Below are 22,644 nucleotides of genomic sequence, written 5' to 3'. Positions count from 1 at the left end.
CAGGGTAAACTGGCACAACTCGCCAATGAGACATGCCGTATGAGGCTTGAGTTCCTAGGACTGAGCGAAGTCCGTTGGCCGATCTTTGGAAAACACAGATTTGCGTCCGGTCGAATTCAGCTATACTCTGGCCAACGAGATGAACACGCTTCTCGTCACCGCGGAGTTGCTTTCCTGCTCAGTGCTCACGCCCACGCTGCGCTCATGAAGTGGGAGCTTATTAATGAGATTCAGAACACGGATTCGAAACCATACCATGATCCAATGTTACGCGCTAATCGATGCTGCCGAAATGCAAGACAAAGAGAACTTTTACAGTCAACCGAATGCTGTGGTGGATAAGATTCCAAGAGATGATATCAAGATCCTCATAGGTGACTTCAACGCGAAGGTTGGTTCCGACAACTCGGACTATGAGCACGTCATGGGACGCCATGGTCTCAGAGAAATGAGCGAAAGCCGTGAGATGTTTGCAGAGAAGGCGCCATTAAAAACGCCTTCATCGGCACCGGCGAGAATAGTTTGGGTAAGCTACGCACCCGGAGCAAGCAGTGGATCACAGATGATACCTGGAGGAAGATAGAGGAGCGATAAAACGCCAAAGCCGCGATGCAGCGATTGAAGATACGAGGAGCCAAAGCTGTAGCCCATCAGCGCTATTCGGCTCTCGAGAAGAAAGTGAAATGCTTATGTAGTCGAGACAAAAGAGCGAGACCGGACTCCCTAGCCGACGAAGACGAGAAAGCTGCTGTTTTTTTTCTAGATTTATTGCAACTTTTGTTTTACTTATTCGTTTATTTGGGAGGCTCAGGCATCACATGGACATAACTGAGCCGAAATCATTTGTTTTTTTACATTGATTTTAAATTTAACATTTTTAACATTTTTTAACTGTCTTAAAGTGAAACATCAAGAAAACCCATTGCAATTTTGCATGCAAACTTTAGAGGCACAAATCTGACGAGTGAAACATCAAACCAAGCCGCTTTTGTTTATCCTGGCTTTGCTCACTTACAAAAAGAGGCAGCTTTTCCAAATCGAGAGTATTTGTTTACGAATTTTCAATATTGGTGCTCTTGAAAACGTGAGAAGGGGACCAAGTCGGCCATTGTGGAAGCCATGCTTGTGTTCTCTGAAGTTTCTCCTTAAATACTATGTTAGTTTGGGAAGCCGAAGTACTCGCGGCTGTTTCGAGGTTAGGGATTACAAAAAAAAAAAAAATTGGGAAGGAGGGATTTAGGGGACTTAAACTAAATTATTTGCTAACTTATACTAAAAACAGTGTTGGGACAAAATGTCCTGATCTGTAACGGAACCAAAAAGAAAGGACTTTATCTGTAGAGAAGGACAAACGGAAGGGGGGCGACGACAAACAGGGGCGAACAACAAAACCAAATGACGGACCATGAAAACAAGGAAGGTCTTACATCAAACTCTGAGATCAACACGTTTCAAAAACTGATAAATCAGCTCTATGTATTCCAAGACAAGTCCTGCCAACACTTCTCTAACAGGTTTCTGTTTTTTTCCTCGGACCCGGAGAGTTCCATGTAGTTCAGATCTGAACTCACGATACTCATCGCATCCCCATACAACAAGTTCGATATCCTGGTATGCCACGCCGCAGATACAGAGATTATTTTCCGAGAGCCCAACACGAAAGGTATGTGCGTTTAACAAATAGTGGTTGAACATCTGCCGACACATTATGCGAAAGAAATCGCGGCCTAGATCAAACCCTTTGAACCATAGCTTCTTCGACACCTGTGGGATGATAGAGTGCAACCATCTACCCATATCTCCATCTCTCCATTTGTGTTGCCAGCTGATTAAGGTCTCCTGACTGTCCAATGCAAAAAAAATCGTCGAAGGCGATTTGACGCTCGTAAATATCGCCTTCGCTAGCGCCTACCCTAGCCAGTGAGTCCGCCTTCTCATTGTCCGGAGTCGAGCAATGTGGAGGGACCCAAGTTATGATGTTGGTGTATGAGCATTTGAACAAAGTACTCAAGACTTTGCGTATTCCATTGAGGAAGTACGCTGAGTGCTTCATCAGTTACATTGACCGAACAGCCTTCTGAGGGCTAAGACTATCGGTAAAAATGAAGTAGTGCTTAGGTGTAAGAGTGCGAACGTATACAGAACAGCTCAGCTAGCTCAGCTACGTATACAGAACAGGGCTTTTGAAGCATGAAGGTGGCGCTATGAAATTCGTTGTAGACATCGAATCCAGTCAAATGATCGGTTTTGAACCATCTGTGAAGAACTGTTTGTCCCCGCTAACATGCCCGAACTTACATGCAATAATTTGTGGAATGCCTACGGAACGAAATCTTGGTACACCGGTGATCTCATCCTTCATAGAGAGATCAAAATCCACAGTGGAGCTGTCGAAGTCTGAGAAGTTGTCACGATTGGTGTTAACCGGGGATGGGCTTACCTCCAGCGTCATGTACCAGTAGTACACACTCATAAAACGAGTTTGAGGGTTCTGTTCGAGCAGCTTTTCGAAGTTTTCTATGACCAACGGATTTACAACCTCGCATCGGATGAGGAACCGGAACAATACTTCGCAAAGCGGTCTGCCAGAGGCTGTATTCTAGCAAGTACTTCTAAGCTCATGGTGTGAGTCGAGTTCATGCAAGCTGTAGGGTCTTATCCCCTATTAACAAATACTAACATGCAGGTTCAATAAGCGGGCCTGTAAGGAAAGATACATTGGTGGAGAGGGATGGAAGAGGAACGTGGACGGGGAGTGTTGTCAGGAGAGTGATTGTGGATGGTTGAATTTGGGGATCCGGATCTCGAGTTGTGCCGTGTTTCTGGTTCGGGATTAGATTCCGGCGGTGGTCAAACACTACACAAGCTAACGCGATCCGAAGGCAACAGTTTTGAATCTGTTGAAGCCTCAGCATTTGTTTTTTCGTCGCGGATTGACAACTAAAATTACCGTATTCTAAAACCGATAGAATGGTTGTTTGGTACAGCCTGATCAGATCTTCCGGATGCGCTCCCCACCATGTTCCGATAATAGTTCGCATGAAGTTGATTCGCTTTTGGCACATCTGTATCAGATACACAATGTGCCTTCCCCAGATACATTTGGAGTAGAACCAGATGCCAAGATATTGTGAAGACATGTATGAGTGATTGTCTTACCTTCAGAACGAGCGGAAACTTAGTCAGTTTATGTTTGTTTTAGAAAAGACAACCATCTCAGATTTCTCCGGAGTGAATTCAATACGCAGCTTGAGAGCCCAAGTGGACAAATTGTCCAAAGTATCCTGTAGTGGTCCTTGCAGATCGACTGCTATTGATCCCGTAACAAAAACAACACATTCATCGGCAAGCTGTCTTAACGTGCAATTTTACTTGAGACAACCATCTATGCCTCTAACATAAAAGTTGTAAAAAAGGGGGCTTAGACATGAACCCTGCGGGAGACCCTTGTGGCTAATTCGTGAAACTGTCAAGTCGCCATGAGCAAAACCCGTCTGCTTCTCAAACAGCAAATTATACAAAAACTTGTTCAAAATTGAGGAAACGCCACTTTCATGTAGTTTGTCGGAAACAACATCGACACAAACTGAATCAAAAGCCCCTTTATTATCCAAAAACACTGAGCCCATTTGCTGCTTTTGAGCAAAGACAAGCTGAATTTCTAAAGAAAGTAACGCAAGACAGTCGTTCGTTCCTTTGTCTCTGCGGAAACCAAATTGTGTATCTGGCAATATGCCATTCGATTCAAACCATTTGTCCAGTCGAAAGAGAATCATCTTCTCCAACAACTACCATAGGCAAGACAACATCGCGATTGGACGGTACGAATTATGATTCGACGCGGGCTTCCCGGGTTTTTGAACAGCTATCACCCTCACTTGTCTTCAATCATCCGGAACATTAGTGTTGTCCAGGAACTGATTGAACAAGTTCAACAAGCGCCTCTTAGCAACGTCTGGGAGGCTTTTAAGCAAGTTGAACTTGATTCGATCCATTCCTGGAGCGGAATTATTACATGAGAAGAGTAAGTGAAAATTCAACCATTGAAAACGACCTATCCATGTCGTCCCTATCTTCGGAAACATCGCGAGTTATTCGCTCCACGGGTACGGAATCTGGACAAACTTTTTTGCGAACTTGAGGATCCTTCGAGGAGAGCTTTCTTGATCCTCGTTAACCGACGACGCGTTACGCATTCTTCTTCCGACGCACAGTGGGACGATATAAAAAAAGTGGGATATGGGTATTTACTCAGAAACTATTGGATTTAGCGTTATGTGGTCTTCTACAATGTTTCTTCATTTCACAAGTACTTTATTTTGATGTAATAAAATTTTACTTAAGGGTGGTATACACTAAGATAAAAAAAAAATATCTTTCTTATTTTACATCAAAATTGAAAAAAGTCTAAGAAAACATTGTAGATAATGTATTTAGAAGAAACTTTGTCGAAGACCAAAAAATTCTATCTCGCAGTTTAACAAAGTTATAGGGCAAAAATGGTGTATATGTCCCTTAAAATCGATTTTTCGAAATATCTTTTTAGAATGAATTTTCCCAGTTTTCCAATATTCGGCAAAGTTGTAGATACTGCAAAAATACACATTTTTTCTGAAGACAGCAAATGGCTATCTTTTTGTTTAAAAGACTTAGGAATGTTTTTCTTACTTTTTTATATCAACTTTAGGGGGATAGATCTTACAAAATAGCGGCTATTAGCAGCTAATTTCCACGTTATGTTTTGCATGAACTTACACCCTTTCGATACATATGCAAATCACAACGGGATCGAGCGGGATTCACTACACTTTTTCAATTTATGTATCGTAAGATTTTAACACAAATACGTTCCAAACAGTTCCAAGAGTTCATTGAAGTCTAGCGCGACAAACCCTCGACCCTACAACAGTAACCGCTTTTCTTCGCCTTGATTAAGCTCTTGAACTTGCTTTCAAGGGAAGCGTACCGCTTAAAGTTTTCGACCGAACCGCGTTTTCGAAACTCTTTGAACGCAGCGTATTTCTCGCTATAGATTTCTGTATACTCACCACGGATTGGGGGGGTTTCCTGCGAACCGACGGACCTGTCACTGGTCGACGTTGCGCCTGAAGCGCGTTACTGATGATCAGCTCGGACAGAAACCGATACTCTTCCCGCGATGGAAGGACTTCTACCGATTGCTCACCGTCGATAATTGCTTCCGCGTACTTTTCCCAGTCAGTGTGCTTAGTGAGATCGTAGGCGATGTCAATAGATGGAGGTTGATGTGACCCGATGGAAATAGAAACAAAAATCGGCAGATGATCACTACCATGAGGATCCTGGATAACCTTCCATGTACACTCCAGCGATAGTGAGCTTGAACAGATTGAGAGGTCTTTTTCTTGCAACTTAAACAACACAGTTTTTCAAAGTTGTGCTGAAACAGCATCAAGAAATCATAATGAACGATAATTCACACGCTTTTTGTACCATTTCCTTGACGAAAGGGAAAATTCACCTTCTCACATTTTTGTATGCTACAAATCTAGTACTTCACCGATCATGCCCTATTCATTATGGTATTTTTTTCTGAAAATTGTAAGGGCGTAAAAATAAAAAAGTAATAGATATTATTATTAATATTAATATTTATTAAAGACACTTAACCACTTATGTGGCAATCGTGTCTGGGAGTCATAGATAGGTTATTCTTCTTACATTTGCAAGGGCATTCATACTGGGAAATTTTTTTAAGCTACTCAATGACATCACAATTATCTATATGTAATGCACACTGTGAGTCTATTGACTTCGGAATGTCGAAATTAGTCGAAAAATAGTGTTAGTATGACAAATGGTTAACATATGATTGACGACATATAAAAATGAATAAATTATGAGCAATTCGAAAGTTTTATAGTAGGTGAATTAAAAAGGGTTCAACAGGATTAGATAAGATCAAATAAAGTTAGGTCAAAGACTAGTATTTCCACAAAGCATGAACCAGTATTCAGGTGCTTCTCATTTTAAACGAAATCATTCAATGCATCAGAGGACCAAACTCCAAATCCCTTTTCCAAAACAAAATCTATCCCATCTCAGGTGCACATCTAGTTTTCAATTTCATATCAATAAGCAAAGAAAAACAAGACACCGTCGTCGTTACGAACGAATCATGCAAAACACCTCAATCCGGGTGTTTGCTTTCCTGCACCAACAGCTAGAATACACTCCCAAGCACCTACCTACTGAAGCAAAAGAAGGCATCATACACAATCGCCCAAGCGTGTGTAAGAAGAAAACCTCCACACATCATAATAAACGAAACCAAGCGCAAAACAGCAAGAAAAAACAAGCTTGGCTTCGGATATAAACAAACCGTGAGTTGCACCGAGGAGAGCCAGCAGCAGCAGAAGCACATCCACAACACACGCTTGTCCGTTCGGCTGTCCGTCCGTCCGTCCGTCGGTTGATTCCGTCCTGTACAAGTTCTGGCCTGTCCCCTCGCGTATTGAATTCGAGCCGATTGCACGCAATCAGTCCGATAGAGGGTTGAGGCAGGCCGAGAGGGAAGGGAACAACTACATCCACACATTAGCCGTGGGTTGAGGCAACAGATAGGCCTCGTCGTTTTCCCTCGCTTTTTACTGTCAGCAGAGTGGTGATCCCTTCTAGGCGAAGCTTGGCTAGAACGACAACCGCAGGAGTTCAGTTTCGTATCAGAGTTCGAAGCGTTCAGACGTGTTTTGTAATTGCTCCTCGGCTGTTCTCGCGTACCGATCCAGACAAGCCGTTCGTTACTTACGTAGAATTGTGTTTACCAGTGAAGTGATCTCGTGCAAAGTGTTTTATAAACTGTAGAAAAGATGGCAATCGCTTTCTATATTCCGGCTATCGATGATGAAATCGAGAAGCAGTATCAGTTGCAAATGATGCAACAGCAGCAGCAGATTTTGGCTCAGCAGCAGCAACAAAACCAGCAGCAGTTCAGTTCGCCACCACCGAGTCCAACGGAGTCGATCCCGCCAACTCCACCGTTGACTCCGACGATGACTCAAGTCAGCATCCACCACAACCGCTACCATTTGGTGCAAGCCTTCCACGAGATTCTGTTCCGCCACGCTCAAGAAAGTAAGTTTTGTCATCCCATCGCTTATTAACATAAACTCCAAATCGTGATTCATCATACTAATTCACCAACATTTCTCCCCTCTCTCAACAGATAACCCAACGCGTTCCCGCTGTCTGCTGTGCAACAAGCTGTACTACTTGCTCCGAAAGGTGTATTAATTGCTCCGTACCAAGTTCCCGCCAAAAACTGTTCAAAGATCAGTTCCAAAAGTTAACAATCAAGTGACTTTACTCGGCAAGCGTTTGCCCGCATTGCTCCAGCGAAATGAAGTGATATTCATTTGTGCGAAGCTGCCGTCGCTGGATGCGGCCCTCTCTTGGTGGATGTTTCATCCAGGCAACGCCCACGTCATCCCACGTCTGTGTGGATTGGGTCTTCCTATGAAGGAAGTTAATGGTGAGTTCGATTGCGGAAAACTTGAACCGACAAGGTGTGATTTTAACTGGCATTTTTTTTTTTGTTTCTTTGATATTGTTACAGATTCTGAGCTGTCCCGTCGGAATCATTGGCGGTCTCTGAAAGCGTCACGTCGGAGAGTAGCGCCTCAATTCAGCGTTTGGTTTGACGCTTCTTGAAAAAGAAGTTTGTAGAAACTGAAGCATATGTGTGACAATTGCTAGTGATTAAGTGAAAAAGTGCGATTTGGGAAGCAATCGTTTGTAAATAAATAGAAAAATTAGTCAATCCATTTGTACGTGTTCTAAGTTGAAAGAAATGTTTCCATTCTGTGTATGCATCAGTGAAAAGTCTTTACTTGACTTGGTTGGTGTTTTCCCCATAAATGATTTTTTATTTGTTGCTAGTGTGAAGCGCTACAGTCATAAGAAAGGACTTATGACATGTATTATGAAATATAGAAAAGTGTCGTTTTTAATAAAGTTGCTCGGAATTCATTGGCTTTGCCTATCATGGAGGGTTGTACAATTAACGAGTCTTTACTAATGATAGATAGTATTGAATTTTTCCTGTTCTTTTATACTAAACCAAGTTGAGTGAAATTTAGTCCTTGTTCCTTGTCTTTTATGCCATGTTAGATCGTTTCCCAAACTTACCTTTCATGACCTCGTAGTTTGCTGGCTCTTTGTAGAACAGTCGAAACATGCCTATCAGTGATTTTGGGGTTGCGAAACACCCAAGCAACTGCTTGGTGTAATCCACAAGAAAACATAACTACTTTTTTATCGCCTCCTATCTCTTCTTTTTTAACATGTTGAAATCCAATGAAAATTAGAGGATGTGAATATCTTTCGTGTTCGAGAAAATTTGCGGACATGGATTTTTTTCAGCCCGGCTTTTGATCGACTTTTTTTTCTTTATTAACGTGGCTTTTCGCCTAAGGTGAGTTCGCCAATACTAATCAACTTTTGTTCGACTGTTTTCTAAATCAATAAAACAAAAATGATAAAATCTTACAATTTTTTTTTTTGAACTTCTAAATGAATTTTCAAAAATGCATATATTTGTTAGAATGTTTTGAGGTTATGGCTTTCAGTCTTGGAAGAAAAACTCAAAAACGGATTGTTAAGTCTTCATCTCCCCTCTACCGAACCACCGCCGCAGGCGGCAGACGATACGTTCGTCTGGGACAAATTTGGCCTATGCTGTGGGCCTATGTTACGAGAGAACGGAGCATAGTTAAATCCTTGAGAAAGGCACAATATAGTGACCGAAACGTCGGATGAAGACTTAACAATCCGTTTTTGAGTTTTTCTTCCAAGACTGAAAGCCATAACCTCAAAACATTTGTTAGAATGTTCATCATGTATTAGTAAATGGCTATATTTGTAGAACAATGTTTCTAGAGGCAGTGATTTTCGTCGTCTGCTTTAAGCATCTATTGCGTATCAGTAGGTCGGCTCCAGTGGCACGTTCTTCTCCTTTTGGGAATTTTGTGTCATTAATTAACTTTAATGTGAACAGTTTTAGAAAGTCATTTTAGCTGAACGTAAAGCAATTTAGAAATAGCTCACCGTATCAAGATATTTTTTTTATTTTTTATCGTTGTATAATTTCCTGAGTATTCAAGATATTCCTGGGTAATGACTATATTTGAATAGTTTAAAAAAATCTTTTATTTGTAAGAATTTATTAATGAATCTTTTGAACAAGTTTCAATATCACAGTGATTTTGGGGGCAAAAAACATTGGAAGGGGGGTTTCAATGTGTTTCGGTTTTCACGAGTTTCATGGAACTTTGAGGAGTTCCTGAGGTCTTCCGAAGAGTTTTAAAGAAAAAAGGTTTACAGGGGGTTTCAGGGGGTCGAGGGAGTTCAAAAAGGGATTCTGGGTGTTTTCAAGAAGCTCCCGGAGGTTTCAGGGGCCGATTTTGGTGGGGATTCAATTATCATCCGAGGCTTTGTTGGTCTTCATGAGAGTTTAACAGAAGTTTGCGGTGGTCTGAGAGTTGTCTCAGAAAAGTTTCTGGGGATTTCTACCGTGTTTCAGTAGGTTCCCCTCTTCCAGAGGGTTTCAAAGAGATTTTCGGGGGATTTTCATGGGGGGCTTCTGGGGGTTTAAAAGAAGTTCTAGGAGATACATATAAGAGGGCTGAATGGGCTCAAAAACGGATGCGAGTGGGTTTCATGAAAGTTTATCTTTTGGAAGCCAAATTGTTTTGCCGCTACTGGCACAATCTCGCTTGTCTCAAACACGTTCACTATGCTCGGGTTCATCGTCGGAATCACAATGAGCTCTCCGACATCACAGGGTTAAAAGAAGGATGCTGGGTCATTAGGCCGGAGGCCATTAGGCCGAAGGTCATTAGGCCGAATGGTCATTAGGCCGAATGATCATTGAGCAGATTGGTCATTAGGCCGAATGGTCATCAGGACGAATTGAAAGTTAGCCTTTGTTTTTACCTTTTCCACAAATTTTTGCCAAAAACTAGTTTAACAATGAAACTAGAAAGAATAGCCTATGTTTTAAAGAAGGAAAAATTTATGAATTGAATATCAGCAGCTTCAGCGCCAAAAACTATTTTGGCAATGATACTAGAAAGAACAGTCTATATTTAAAAGAAAGAAAAACTCATGGGTAAAATATCAGTAGATTCAGCATCAATAAAGTATCTTCGTGCCTGTCACACGATATACACATGCAAAATGGTCATTTGCCGAGGAAGCTCTCAGTTAATAACTGTAGAAGCGTTCATAGAACACTAAGCTGAGAAGCAGGCTTTGTCTCAGTGGGGACGTAACGGCAAGAAGAAGACCCAATGACCATTCGGCCTAATGACCTTCGGTCGAATGGCCTGACACCAAAAGAAGTTACCGGGGTTGTCAAGAAGTTTCACATGGGTTTCATGGAGATAGAAGCTTTAGTGAGGTTAAGTGAATTTAAGAAAAGTTTCCGGTGGTCTCAGGTGGGCTTCAGAGGGATTTCAGAGGGGTTTCTAGTTACGCAGATCCGAAGAAGAATCCCAAAATAGCAGGATCCAACAATCCCCCAGTACCTGAACCAACACCCCAAGATCTCATGATTTCAAGATTCCAAGGTACCAAGATCCTAAAACATGAAAATACATTGAAACTGAAATTCAAATTTTCCAGGATCCTTAGATCTTAGGGTGACACAAGATCTTATTATTTCAAGGTCCCAGGTTTACCAGATCCCAAGATCTAGAAACTTCTCAGGATCCCAAGTGCCACAGTTCAAGAATCCCCATATAGCATGCTCGCCCTACATAAGGTTATGTTGCCCTCATATCATTTAAAAGTGATAGCAAGATTTCTGATTCCCAATACCTCAGGGTCTCAGCATATCGTGTTCCTAAGATCATATGATTGCAGTATTCCAGTTACACAGAATTCCTGGAATCTGAAATCCCAAAATCCCAGATCCCCAACATATTACTATTCGAGATTTCTAAACCGCTAGATTTCAGAATCACAAAGTCGAAAAATAACATAACAAAACAAAAACAAGAACCCAGAGCATCAAATCCAAAGATCTTTGGATCCTGAAGATCGTAGGGTAATTGATCCGATCATGGAGGAGTTAAGCACTGGGTTCATGTTTAAACCACAATTGTATCACCCCAAGCAAACTTTTTACATGAACTGAATTGAAAATAGTAAAATCCATCCTAAACCTACGGGAAAATTACGAAATATTGCCACTTTGATGTTGTTATGAGCATTTTATTAGTTTTTATCTGAAAGAACATTGTGTTCCTAATGTTGCGGTATTTGTTCCTAATGTTGCGGTATATGTTCCTATTGTTACGGTATCCCATTGAAATCATATGGGATACCGCAACAATAGGAACACAGCAGCAAACACATTAAGGAAAATATTTGTTTCAAAATAGGTTTTTCGGCAAATCTTAAGCAAACAAATGGTGAAATCTTATAATTTAAGCACCATACATCTATTAAAAATACCTTTTGGAAACATTTTAGTCGAAAAACTGCTCAATTGCCACTACCGCAACATAAGGTACTACCACAACGATGGGAACAATTACCCTAATATTAATAGACCTCATGATCAAAGTAGGTACAGTCGAACCTCCATGAGTCGATGTTCCTTGACTCGATATCGACTCATGGAGGTATTTTTTTCCATACTGAAAAATAATTTCTGGGTTACTATGATGATCCCCCCAAAAAGCTTCCAATGGATTGTTGTTCCACTACTCAATATTTCCTTGAGTCGATGGTCCCTTCAATATCGACTCATGGAGGTTTTACTGTATCCAAAAATCCAAGCTGTCAATATCTGAGATTCCAAAATCTCAAATTTTCAAGAGGCCAGGATCGAATAAAATTAGGGTTTTATTAGCTCATGACTCCATGACCTCAGTCCCAAGAGCCATGCAAGACCCCGGAATCCCAAAATCCCTGAATTCCTAGTTTCCAGGATCTGATGGCCTCAGAATCTCAAGATATTAGGAAACTATGATGCCAAACCCCAAGATAACAGGACGCCAAGATTCTAGGGCTCCCGTTATTTCTTAGGTGGTCTTATGATACAAAGATCTACATATCCCTCGCAAAATTTGAGAACACAAAGCTGCAAGATTTGATGGCCACCAGATCTTTTGATATCAAAAACTTTGTGACCCCAAGATTTTTTTATCCAAAGACAAGGCTTCCCAATCCACAGCCACACATGTCATGTAACGCCCCGGCATGACAAGAACCTGTAACCTTAAAACCCTTGAATCCCCAGAATCACTTGAGCAAATGTTCACTAGAGAATGCGCCAGACTAATAGAGTACAATAGCTGTGAGCTTGGGCAAAGATCCAGAAACAAAAGCTACAACAGAGAGTTTAAGAGAGAGCTAAAGTACAGAGGCGAAGCGATGAGCTTGGAGCTAGAGTAGAGAGCATGAACTAAAACCAAGAGCAGACTGCTGGAGCAGAGATCCAGAAGAGAATTATATCAGAGCTCTAGAAGAGAGCTAGAGAAGCATGTCAGAAGAGAGAACTTTAGTAGTGAGCTTGAACTATGAGATATGCCAGAGAAGCAGCAGAGCTGAACCTTCTTCATCTTTTACTTTTTAGCATAACGCCCGAACTGGGACAAAGCCCGCCTCTCAGCAGGTTCAGTTCTATGAGCGCTTCCATTCTTCATTACACCAACAAAGCTAGCCATGAAAATGTTTGACAATTCACAGGTCATTGACAGACCACACACATGCACGAAAAAGACGGATAACATAATCTACTTTATCGATCTTGTTGCCGTCCTTTCCATGCTCATGTTACATCTGTCAAAATGACCTGTGAATTGTCAGTCATTTTGAGGTTAGGTTCGTTGGTGTAATGAAGAATAGTTATTAACTGAAAGCTTCCTCTGCCAATGACCATTTTGCATGTGTATATTTTGAAGCGAGGGACGAAGATACTCTAAGCCGAAGGAAAGGAATTTTCCATTACGAAAAGTCCCTGCAACGACCGATAATCGGACCCGTCACCCTCAGAATGGTCATGCTGAATAACCAATCTACGCCTTAACAGCTGTGGGCCCTCTGCATGACAAAAACCCAGAATCCCAAGTCCCCATAGTGTCTAGATCCCAGCATATAATGACTCAGGAAGCGCAAGCTATGAGTAAGCCGTGATCCCCAGACCCCAAGACACTGGGTTCCAAAATTCTACGGCCTCGATTCAAAGAATTACATATCCAAGGCTCGAGATCCCAAGGTCTTTCCTATGATCACAAGAACTCCTACCTATCTATATTTAAACTTCCCATAAACCGCTGATCCACAGGGTTCAAGATTTTGAAATTAAAGTGTTTTATTATCCCAAAATTGCAAAGCCTTAGTATCCCAAAAGCCCAGCATCATAAGAATCCAGAGTCCCCAGAATCACCTAGAAAAAATATTCACCAGATATAGAGCCGAAAAAGAAAAAAAATAAACGCTTTTGTTTTGCTCGAGTCTTTTTCGCCATAGCTCACGAAACAATTCATAAGTAAGTTTGTACATAAATAGACACGATCAGTACTCTCCGACGTGTGCAAATCAATGAATCCGATCTATAAGGCAATTCATGAGACAGACGGTCAGCTGATTTTCTTTGACAGACAGGAGATCAGCTGATTTTCTTTGTTTACCATGTATTTTTGACATTCGGCGATCGGGGTGACAGTTGAATACAAAGGAATTTGTTAAGCACCGATAACACTCGACGAAAATTTGGTAAGCTGCACGTACACTATGTCTACAATTTCAGCTGTCACCCCCATCGCGATATGTCGTCATGGATTGCCTTATTAAAAACAGAGAAGCGGCAGAACTGAGAACTGAGTAGAGAGTAGAGCTAACAAATACAGCTGGGAGCGAAAGCAGAGAATCAGAAATAAGAGCAAGAATAGAGAACAAAAGAAGAAAATCAAAGCAGTACACTTGAGCTGTGAACTAGAGAGCTAAGGCAAAGATCTTGAGCAAACAGCTAGGGCAGATATTAGGAGCTAAGAACTGGGATCAGAGTGCTTGAGTAGAGAACTAAAGCAGAGAGCTAGAGTAGAGATCATGAACAAAAAACAAAAGCTATGAGTTGTAGAGGAGAACTGGAAATAAGAGCGAGGGTGGAGAGCTGATAGGCCTGCTAGGGTAGAGCTCCAAAGCAGAGAGCTAAAACAGAGATATAGAGCAGAGATCTTGAGCAGAGAACTACCCAAGCAACACACCTGTCACGGCAGAGTCTCGGCAGCGCAGGTTTTTATTGCCCCACGTCGCTATGACTTACTTTTATCAAATAAGTTCTTACTACTGTAGCTCAAAGGAAAGCTAGAAGACAGGGATAGACCAGAGAGCTATAGCAGAGGAAGCGAAGAGAGCTATAGGAAAGCCAAAGCGGGGAGCTAGATCTAAAAACTAGAGAAGAGAGCTAAAGAAAAAGCCTAGAGCAGAAAGGTAGGGCAGAGACCCTGAAGTGAAAGGTAGAACAACAGAGCGCTTGAGCAGAGAGCTAGAGCGGAGATCAAGAACAGAAAACCAAAGCTGTGAGCTAGAAAAAAAAAAAAACAAATTGTTCCAGGAATTGTTCTGTATAGAGAGCTCTACAAAGATTTTTAGGAGATAGCCAGATCAGAGAGCTACAGGAGAGCTAGAATAAAGAGCCAAAGCAGTGAGATGGACCTAGCTAGAGCTGAGACCTAGAGCAGTCAGGTACAGCACACATCCTAGAGGAGAGAGCTGGAACAGAGCGCTTGAGCAGAGAGCTAGAGCAGATAGATCAAGAACAGAGAACATTAGTTATAAGCTCATGTAAGAACTGGACGATAAACCAGAGGAGCGGTCGAGTAGAGCCAGAGATAATACCAAGAATAGAAATCTATTTCTAGAGCTAGATTAGGCCGTTAAAAATATTTATTTCACTTTTTGTCCCACCACTCTTTGGCTGGCCGAGGGGGGGGGATAAAAATAATAAAGCATTTAATCTAAAAAATATTGAAAACTCATCGAGTTTGTTAAAGAATTTTCAGCAAAACCTGATATTTTGATAAATATTTTTTTGTCTGCCCCCTCAAAATGCAAAATCCAGCGAAAAATTTTTGAAGGGGGGGGGGGGAGACAAAAAGTCAATATTACATTTGTATGAGCCTTAGATAAATATAAATAATATCTTTAACTGAGAGCTCATGAAAAATCTATATGAGCAGAGACCGTGAGCAGAGATCCAGAAGAAGGAGCTAGAACATGGCACTTGATCAGAAAGCTAGGTAAGTCAGAGAACTAGAGCAGAGATCAAGTGTAGAGAACTAAAGCTGTGAGCTGGAGCAGAGAATTAAAAACAAGATAACTAGGGAAAGGGATCCGAGCAGAGAGCTATACGAGTGAGGAGAAGAGAACAAGAGCAAAGGTCTACAGCAAGCAGCTTGGGCAATGACGGGTAGAGACAGGTGAAGATCAAGAGAAGATACCTGGAACAGTGCGCGTATAGGCAAAAATCTAGAAAACAGAAATTGAACAGTAAGCTAGAACATGCTCGAAATGTTCTCTCGCCGTTTGGAAGGAGAGCAGCGGTGTTGAACATGTCTGTAACGTTTTCTCTTTCTGGCAGCAAAACGGCAAGACATTTCTGTCCGGTGGAGATGTGGGGTTAGACATATAACCCAAAACAGAGAACTCAACAAATATTTGAAGGATAGGGTTTGGGCAGAGATCTACAGGAGCGCTAGGGTGTAGAGCCAAACCAGTGAGCTTGAGCTGGGAGCTAGAGCAGAGATCAAGAAGAATGAAAGCTAGAACAGAGTGCTTGAGCAGAGAGCAGTTGAAGGATAGAGTAGGAGATCAAGAACAAAGTATTTGAACAGTGAGCTAGAACTGAGATAAGAGCCAGAGAAGCGGCAGCGCAGATTTAGACCAAAGATGAAGAACAGAAAACTCGACAAAAGAGCTAGAATATAGAGTTGAAGAAAAAAAACTAGAGGAGATGGATAGAGCAGACAACTACGGAAGAACTAAAGCAGGAACCTTGAGCAGACGGATGAGCAGAGATCCATAGGATAGAGCTTGATCCATGATCAAGAACAGAAAACTTGTGCAGTGGGATAGCACTGAGATTAGAGTCAGAGCCGCGACAAAGCTGAACCACATCACAGATAAAGAACAGGGAACTAAAGTTGTGCGCTAGAATACAGAGTGTGAGCACAGAGAGAGCTGAAGGAGAGGGCTAGAGTATTTAGTTATAGAAGAGCTGGAATAGAAGGCCAAAGCAGTGAGCAAGCGCTGTAAGCTAGAGTATAGAGGGGGAACAGAAATACAGAGGAGTGCGCGTGATCTGTGAGGTAGAACTGAGATAAGAACTAGAGAAGTTGCAGATCTGAACCAAAGCAGAGATGAATAACAGAGAACTTAGAATAAAAAATAGAACAAAGAGCTCAAGAGAAAAGTAGAGGTGATACCTAGTTGGCTAGACCAGAGAGCTACAGGGAATCTAGAATAGAGAGCTAGAGTAGAGAGGCAAAGGCAAAGCAGTGAGTTAAAGCTGTGAGTTAGTGTAGAGAGCTAGAGCAGAGATCCAAAGAAGCAACAGCAAGACACAGTGGAGTGAGCTGGAAAAGAGAATATGTGCAGAAAGCTTAACCAGGAAGCCACAGCAGAGATCAAGAACAGTGACCTTGTGCAGCGAGTAGATGACACAAAGCACAAATAACTGAGATAAGAGCTAGGTACCAACCGACCTAAGATAATAAAGGCTGTGAGCTGGAAATAAGATTTGAAACTGAGTGCTCAAATGAGAGCTAGAGGACAGGCCTAGAGAAGATAGTTATATGAGATCTAGAGAACTTTTGTATTGAGTAGGGTTTCGAACTACTTGGGCACCCATGTCAACTCCCGGCACCTCACAGCAAAACAAATCAAAGTATCAATTGGTCGGCGTTAAGTCAGAGGGGACCAAGTAACAAAATTGACGAAAATTAGATTTTGAGGGCATTTGATTAAAAATTACTTAAGCTACTTGGAACATTCACCCAATTTTCTTAATGTTACAATTAACGAGCATTATAGCACAATTTTCTTTTGATTGGACTGCAAAAATCGATAATAATGTGCAGTCAGAGTGGACCATATGCTTGATGTCAAGAGAGTTGAAAAAATGTGTATTGGTTACAATCCAATAATTAAAATAGTTTCTCATCAAAACGTAATACGTTTTCAAATCGTATGACTCCCTAACGCATTTACTGATGATTATTGATCAAGAAAGCACATGAAATTCCATTTTATTATGGTCAATATCGCATTTTACAGATCATCGTGTTGAAGCATATTGTGGAATTTCGCGTGCAGACAGAGTGGACCATGTGTCTCTAAGAAAAATAGTTGAAATTACCTTATTCTTCGTAATCCTTTCTAAACCAGAATATGTTTGTTTAGTAGCTGTTGGGCATCATATTGAAATGTACCAATACCCGTTTCATGGAGAAATTGATTTTACCGATTATTTAAGAATTGTGTACTTGGTTCACTCAGTCTGAACGAATTTTTGAAATATGCCAGTCCTCTGAATTAATTATTATGACCTGTGTAATTACAATATTTCGAAAACGTACCGAACTATAGAAATACATTCAAAAGTTGTTAACAATTAAATGTTCAAGTTAAGAATTCTTAAATAGCTCATTAATTGGCTACCCTTCATGTGATACTGAACTGTTGTACTTGGTCCACTCTGACTGAATATAAAAATTGAAAATGCTAATCAACAGTGTAATAACAGAGATATCAAATTTCAAACTTTCTGCTCACATTATGCACTGCTCCTTATAACTGTTGTCCTATTAGTGCATTGTTTTTTCATCAAATATGTAAAAACTTGAGTGTGAACTGTAGTTGGTTGAAGATTTTCCGAAAACCGTTCAGTCAGAGTGGACTAAGTACAATCAATTACTTAGCAATTTCTCGGTTTCAAGCTTTATTTTACGCTTTTCCGATTTCAATACAGAGCGATGCTGTAATGAATAGTTATTAGGATTTATGGCAAAAAATCATGAACATTTGTTGAAAAACTCAAAACTTACAGAGTTGCAAACTTTAAAGTCGTTTTTCTAGAAATTAAGTAAAAGACACATGGTCCTCTCTGACTTAACGCCGACCATATTCAGTAACAAATTTTGAAAACGACGTATAATCAATGGTGTAGCATTGATTATACGTCGTTTTCAAAATTTGTTACTGAATTGTCGCATATTCTCCAAACGCACTTCCGTGGGTAATCATGAGCAATGATTCAATAGGGTCTGGGACCATTTGGGCAGGAGCATCTATTTTGGGCACTTGCTGATATAACTCAGCTGAGCTCAAACCGATTGACTTGAATTTTTGTACATGGCTGGATATTGTGCGTATCTGATCGTGTTTTAAAAATCAAGCCAATTGGTTGAAAATTGACTGAGTTATAGCAGCAAGTGCCCAAAATAGGTGCTCCTGCCTAAATGGTCCCAGACCCTACTTTCACTCTGAAGCCGCACAAGTACTCCAACCAAGTATTACACGCAGCCGAGTGCACTTCGGCAGCACAAAGATGGGTGTCAAAGTGATTTCCCATTTGATTTTGCTGGAAGTTCAGCACTGATGCCGAGAATTGGCGCTGAGCTAGGTGCAGTAAACTCGTACAAAATCAACTTTCCGGCAGAAAATTTGCACAACAATCACTGTTAACAATAAGTTCACGCAATAGGGTATCTGATTCAGATGGAAGAAGTGAACGAAAACGGTCGTTTCGTTGTGAATTTAGGCAAGTTTTGTTTACCTGTTGTGCCGAGAATAGGGTCAAAAACCCTATAGACAAATGAGTCAAATGATTTCCAGGTAATTGAAACGCCTGCAGAAATGCCATATTGGAGCTCTTGGAGGACTATGTACACAAAGAAAATCGAGAAGTTTTCAAAAAAAAAAACTCCTGACTGAATTACTAAACACCCTTGTAATGATTTCTGAACGAATTCCTTGAATAAGTTTCGAACGAATTCCTCAGAGAATTGCAGAAAAAACTTCTGGAAAACATACAACTTCTGGAGGAATTTTTAAACCAGTTTGCTGTATTAAGGATAATTTAAAAAACCCTAATTAATCCACCTAGCGGTGATGGTGCCTTTCTCGTGCTTTAAAATATCCTTTCAACAAAACTCGAGTGACATGTTGATGACATTGACATAAATACAAAATGAAAACTGCTTGCAAAATCCACTCAATATGGATACATTTTATATTAGCATAACATCCAATATTCAGAAAATATAAGACAACGATCCAAAACTCAAACCAAGCAAGTGTCATGAAGCCGCAAAATTTTGAAACGTCATTTTAGATTTTCCGGTCATCATTTTATGATTCCGGATATCTACCCCAACTAAACTAACCGCCATCTTGAACATTGAGACACCATCTTGGATGTTCTGGTATTCATTTTTGGACTCTGTACCTAAAATTACATAAAATAGTCGCTGTATTGAATTTTGGCATGTCGTTTATGATTTTCTGGCTACCAGTTTTGGACGAAGACCGGCATTCTTCCCCATTCAAACTATAGTCATTGCAGACCTTGTAAAACAGCGCACAGCTTGGGTTTTCTGGCTACAAATTTTGAATTCTGGGCATATTTTCCTACAAAATATGCCCATAATGCAAGAATTAAAAATCCTATAAAATAGGCACTTACTTGAACACTGGGCCATTATCTTGGACTTTGGACCGCTATCTTGGATACTCTGGTGGACTCCGAACATATTTCCCATACCAAACACACTTAGAGTCTGGGACCATTTGGGCAGGAGCACCTATTTTGGGCACTTGCTGCTATAACTCCGTCAATTTTGAATCGATTGACCTGATTTTTGAGACACGATCAGATAGGCACAGTATCTAGCCATGTTTAAAAATTCAAGTCAATCGGTTTGAAATTGACTGAGTTATAGCAGCAAGTGCCCAAAATAGGTGCTCCTGCCCAAATGGTCCCAGACCCTATTTTACGTAGTTTTAGAGCTCAAAATTCCTTAAAACAGCCACCATCTTCTGTTGACGCGATCAAATTTTTATTTTTCCATTCAACGTTGACCCATTCTGCTATAAATTTACACCTTAGGAATCTGAAATGGTACGATTTGATGAGATCGCTTTAGTTTTGTCTATATTTTGTTCTCATATATGAGAACTTAGACCTATTCGTCACTGTTGTTCATACCTAATGTTTATCAGGCCATTAAACTAAGCCACGATTCAATTTTTCACATGAACGTTGGTTCTGCTACACAACAGCTAGTCTCTAATATGATCTAAGGTTATTTTCTTGATAACCGTTCATTAGATTATCAAAAAATCTGCGATCTGATGTGCCGTATGTATGGGTTCGGTTCATTTTTATATTTGGTTATTTCCGGTGGGATAGCCGGATCTGATTCCATGAGTCATGGACCATGACACTACCGGTTGTCCCAATTATGGTCTGAGAATATTTTATTGCTATTTATTCACCTTTACCTAATCCCCGCGATTTGATATACCGCATGAATGCTTCACTTTTACTTCTAACCACTTCCGAAGCCACAGCTGAACCCGCAACACTACCGGGAATCTAATGTGGTCTGACCCTATTTTTCCATCAGGTTGTCGATAAGTCGTGATCAGTCTTGTTAGAGATCACAGTCATTTGAACCTTTTCGTCGATATTCGGCCTCCTTTGTCTCCAACATTCGCAACACAAGCAATCAAACTACTGTTCGAAACAAAAATGTCAAACGAATGCACTTCACCACGATAGCGGCTTCGGGAGATGGTTCGGCTTTTGTTATTCCTGTCTTCTTCCATAATAAAAGCTATGTTGCCCATCTGTGTGTCGTATTCAATGCAACATGCAATAATAAACTAATATTAACATTCATAATCGGAATTGGCTGAAAATATATACGTAAAGCAAGAATTAGACACATGTCATCGTGTCAGATGACATTCATTTGACCCTTTCTTATGTTAATTGATCTTCGTTCTACTGTTCGTGTTGTGTGTAGGTAAGAGGTATCGATAGCGCACGAGTGTAACAAAGCCGACTGACACCCGACTGCGGCAACGAAATGAAGGTAGTGAAAAGTATCGAATGTTTACAAGACTGGTCGTGATTTGATGTACCGCATCCATGGGTTTGGTTAAATTTTACATTTTACTATCCGGATCTCATTCCGGGTAACTACCGGCTGAACCAAATATGGCCTAACATTATTGTCTTGTTAACTGCTCATCGGTTAACCAAAAACGCTGCAAATTGAAGGTGTCACATGCAGGGTTTGACAATTTCGATGGGACTCTCAGAACCAATTCCGGAACACTACCAGTTGTCTTTAATGTGACGTAAGGCTATTTTCTAGCTAACTGTTCATCAGGTCATCGCAAAAGCCACGATTTGATGTGTCACAGGTCTGGCTTTGATGTGACGCATGTACGGGTTTGTTTCTCTTTCACATTTAACCACTTCGCCGGGAACCCCGGAACGGGTTCCGGAACAATACTGGTTCAGATATGGTCTGAGATGGTTTTCCTGCTCATTGTCCATCAGGTCATCGAAAATGCCGTGGTTTGATGTGTCGCATGTATGGGTTTGGTTCAATTGTATATTTGGCCACTTCCACCGGGACGCCTAGAACCGGTTCCGGAACACTACCGGTTCATATATGGTCTGAGATGATTTTCCTGCTCATTATCCATCAGGTCATCGAAAATCCCGTGGTTTGATGTGCCGCATGCATGGGTTTGGTTCAATTGTATATTTGGCCACTTCCACCGGGACGCCTAGAACCGGTTCCGGAACACTACCGGTTCAGATATGGTCTGAGATGGTTTTCCTGCTCATTGTCCATCAGGTCATCGAAAATGCCGTGGTTTGATGTGTCTCATGCATGGGTTTGGTTCACTTTGATATTTGCCACTTCCAGCGGGACTCCCGGAACCGGTTCCGGAACACTACCGGTTCAGATATGGTCTTAGACTATTTTTCTGCTTACCGCTCATCAGGTTATCGAAAATGCCGTGGTTTGATGTGTCGCATGCATAGGTTTGATGCATTTTCATATCTGGTCCCTTCCTGGGGTACCGTTCCGGAACACCTAAATGGCCATAACTCCGGAACGGCTGGACCGATCCGAACCATTTTCAATAGGAAACAATGGGACCAGATTCCGCGTCGAATAAACCGTCGGTCATTAAAATCGGTTGAAGTTTACTGCCAAAAAGTGATGTGAGTTTTTTGTACGCACACACACATACACACACACACATACATACACACATACAGACATCACCTCAATTCGTCGAGCTGAGTTGATTGGTATATGTGACTCGACCCTCCGAACCTCCTATCAAAAATTCATTTTTGGAGTGAACATATAGCCTTTCCAGTACACTTGGTGTACGAGAAAGGCAAAACGTGACCCCAGTCGAAGAATCCACCTTGGATCTCAGATCCCAACCATCCACTTGACAGTTAACAATAAAATTTTCTTCCCGCCAAAATGACAAGCAGAAACTACTCGGAGATACCATGTCAAGTCCTTCACTGCCCATGCCGTTGCCCGTAAGGTC

General features: G+C 41.1%; 1 protein-coding gene across 1 annotated transcript; it reads left to right on the top strand.

The window, feature by feature from the left end:
* The first annotated feature begins 6,387 nt into the window (after nt 1-6,387).
* On the top strand, nt 6,388-8,276 carry LOC134284842 (putative uncharacterized protein DDB_G0294196). The gene is made up of 3 exons (XM_062844210.1): nt 6,388-7,113; nt 7,205-7,510; nt 7,595-8,276. The coding sequence occupies exons 1-2, from the start codon at nt 6,849-6,851 to the stop codon at nt 7,270-7,272; spliced, it is 333 nt and encodes a 110-aa protein (XP_062700194.1). The 5' UTR covers nt 6,388-6,848; the 3' UTR covers nt 7,273-7,510; nt 7,595-8,276.
* Nucleotides 8,277-22,644: the final 14,368 nt, after the last annotated feature.

Source organism: Aedes albopictus, chromosome 1, assembly GCF_035046485.1.
Source record: "Aedes albopictus strain Foshan chromosome 1, AalbF5, whole genome shotgun sequence".
NCBI lineage: Eukaryota > Metazoa > Arthropoda > Insecta > Diptera > Culicidae > Aedes > Aedes albopictus.
Note: the sequence above shows the minus strand (reverse complement) of the source record. Positions and strands in the feature narration are given on the sequence as shown.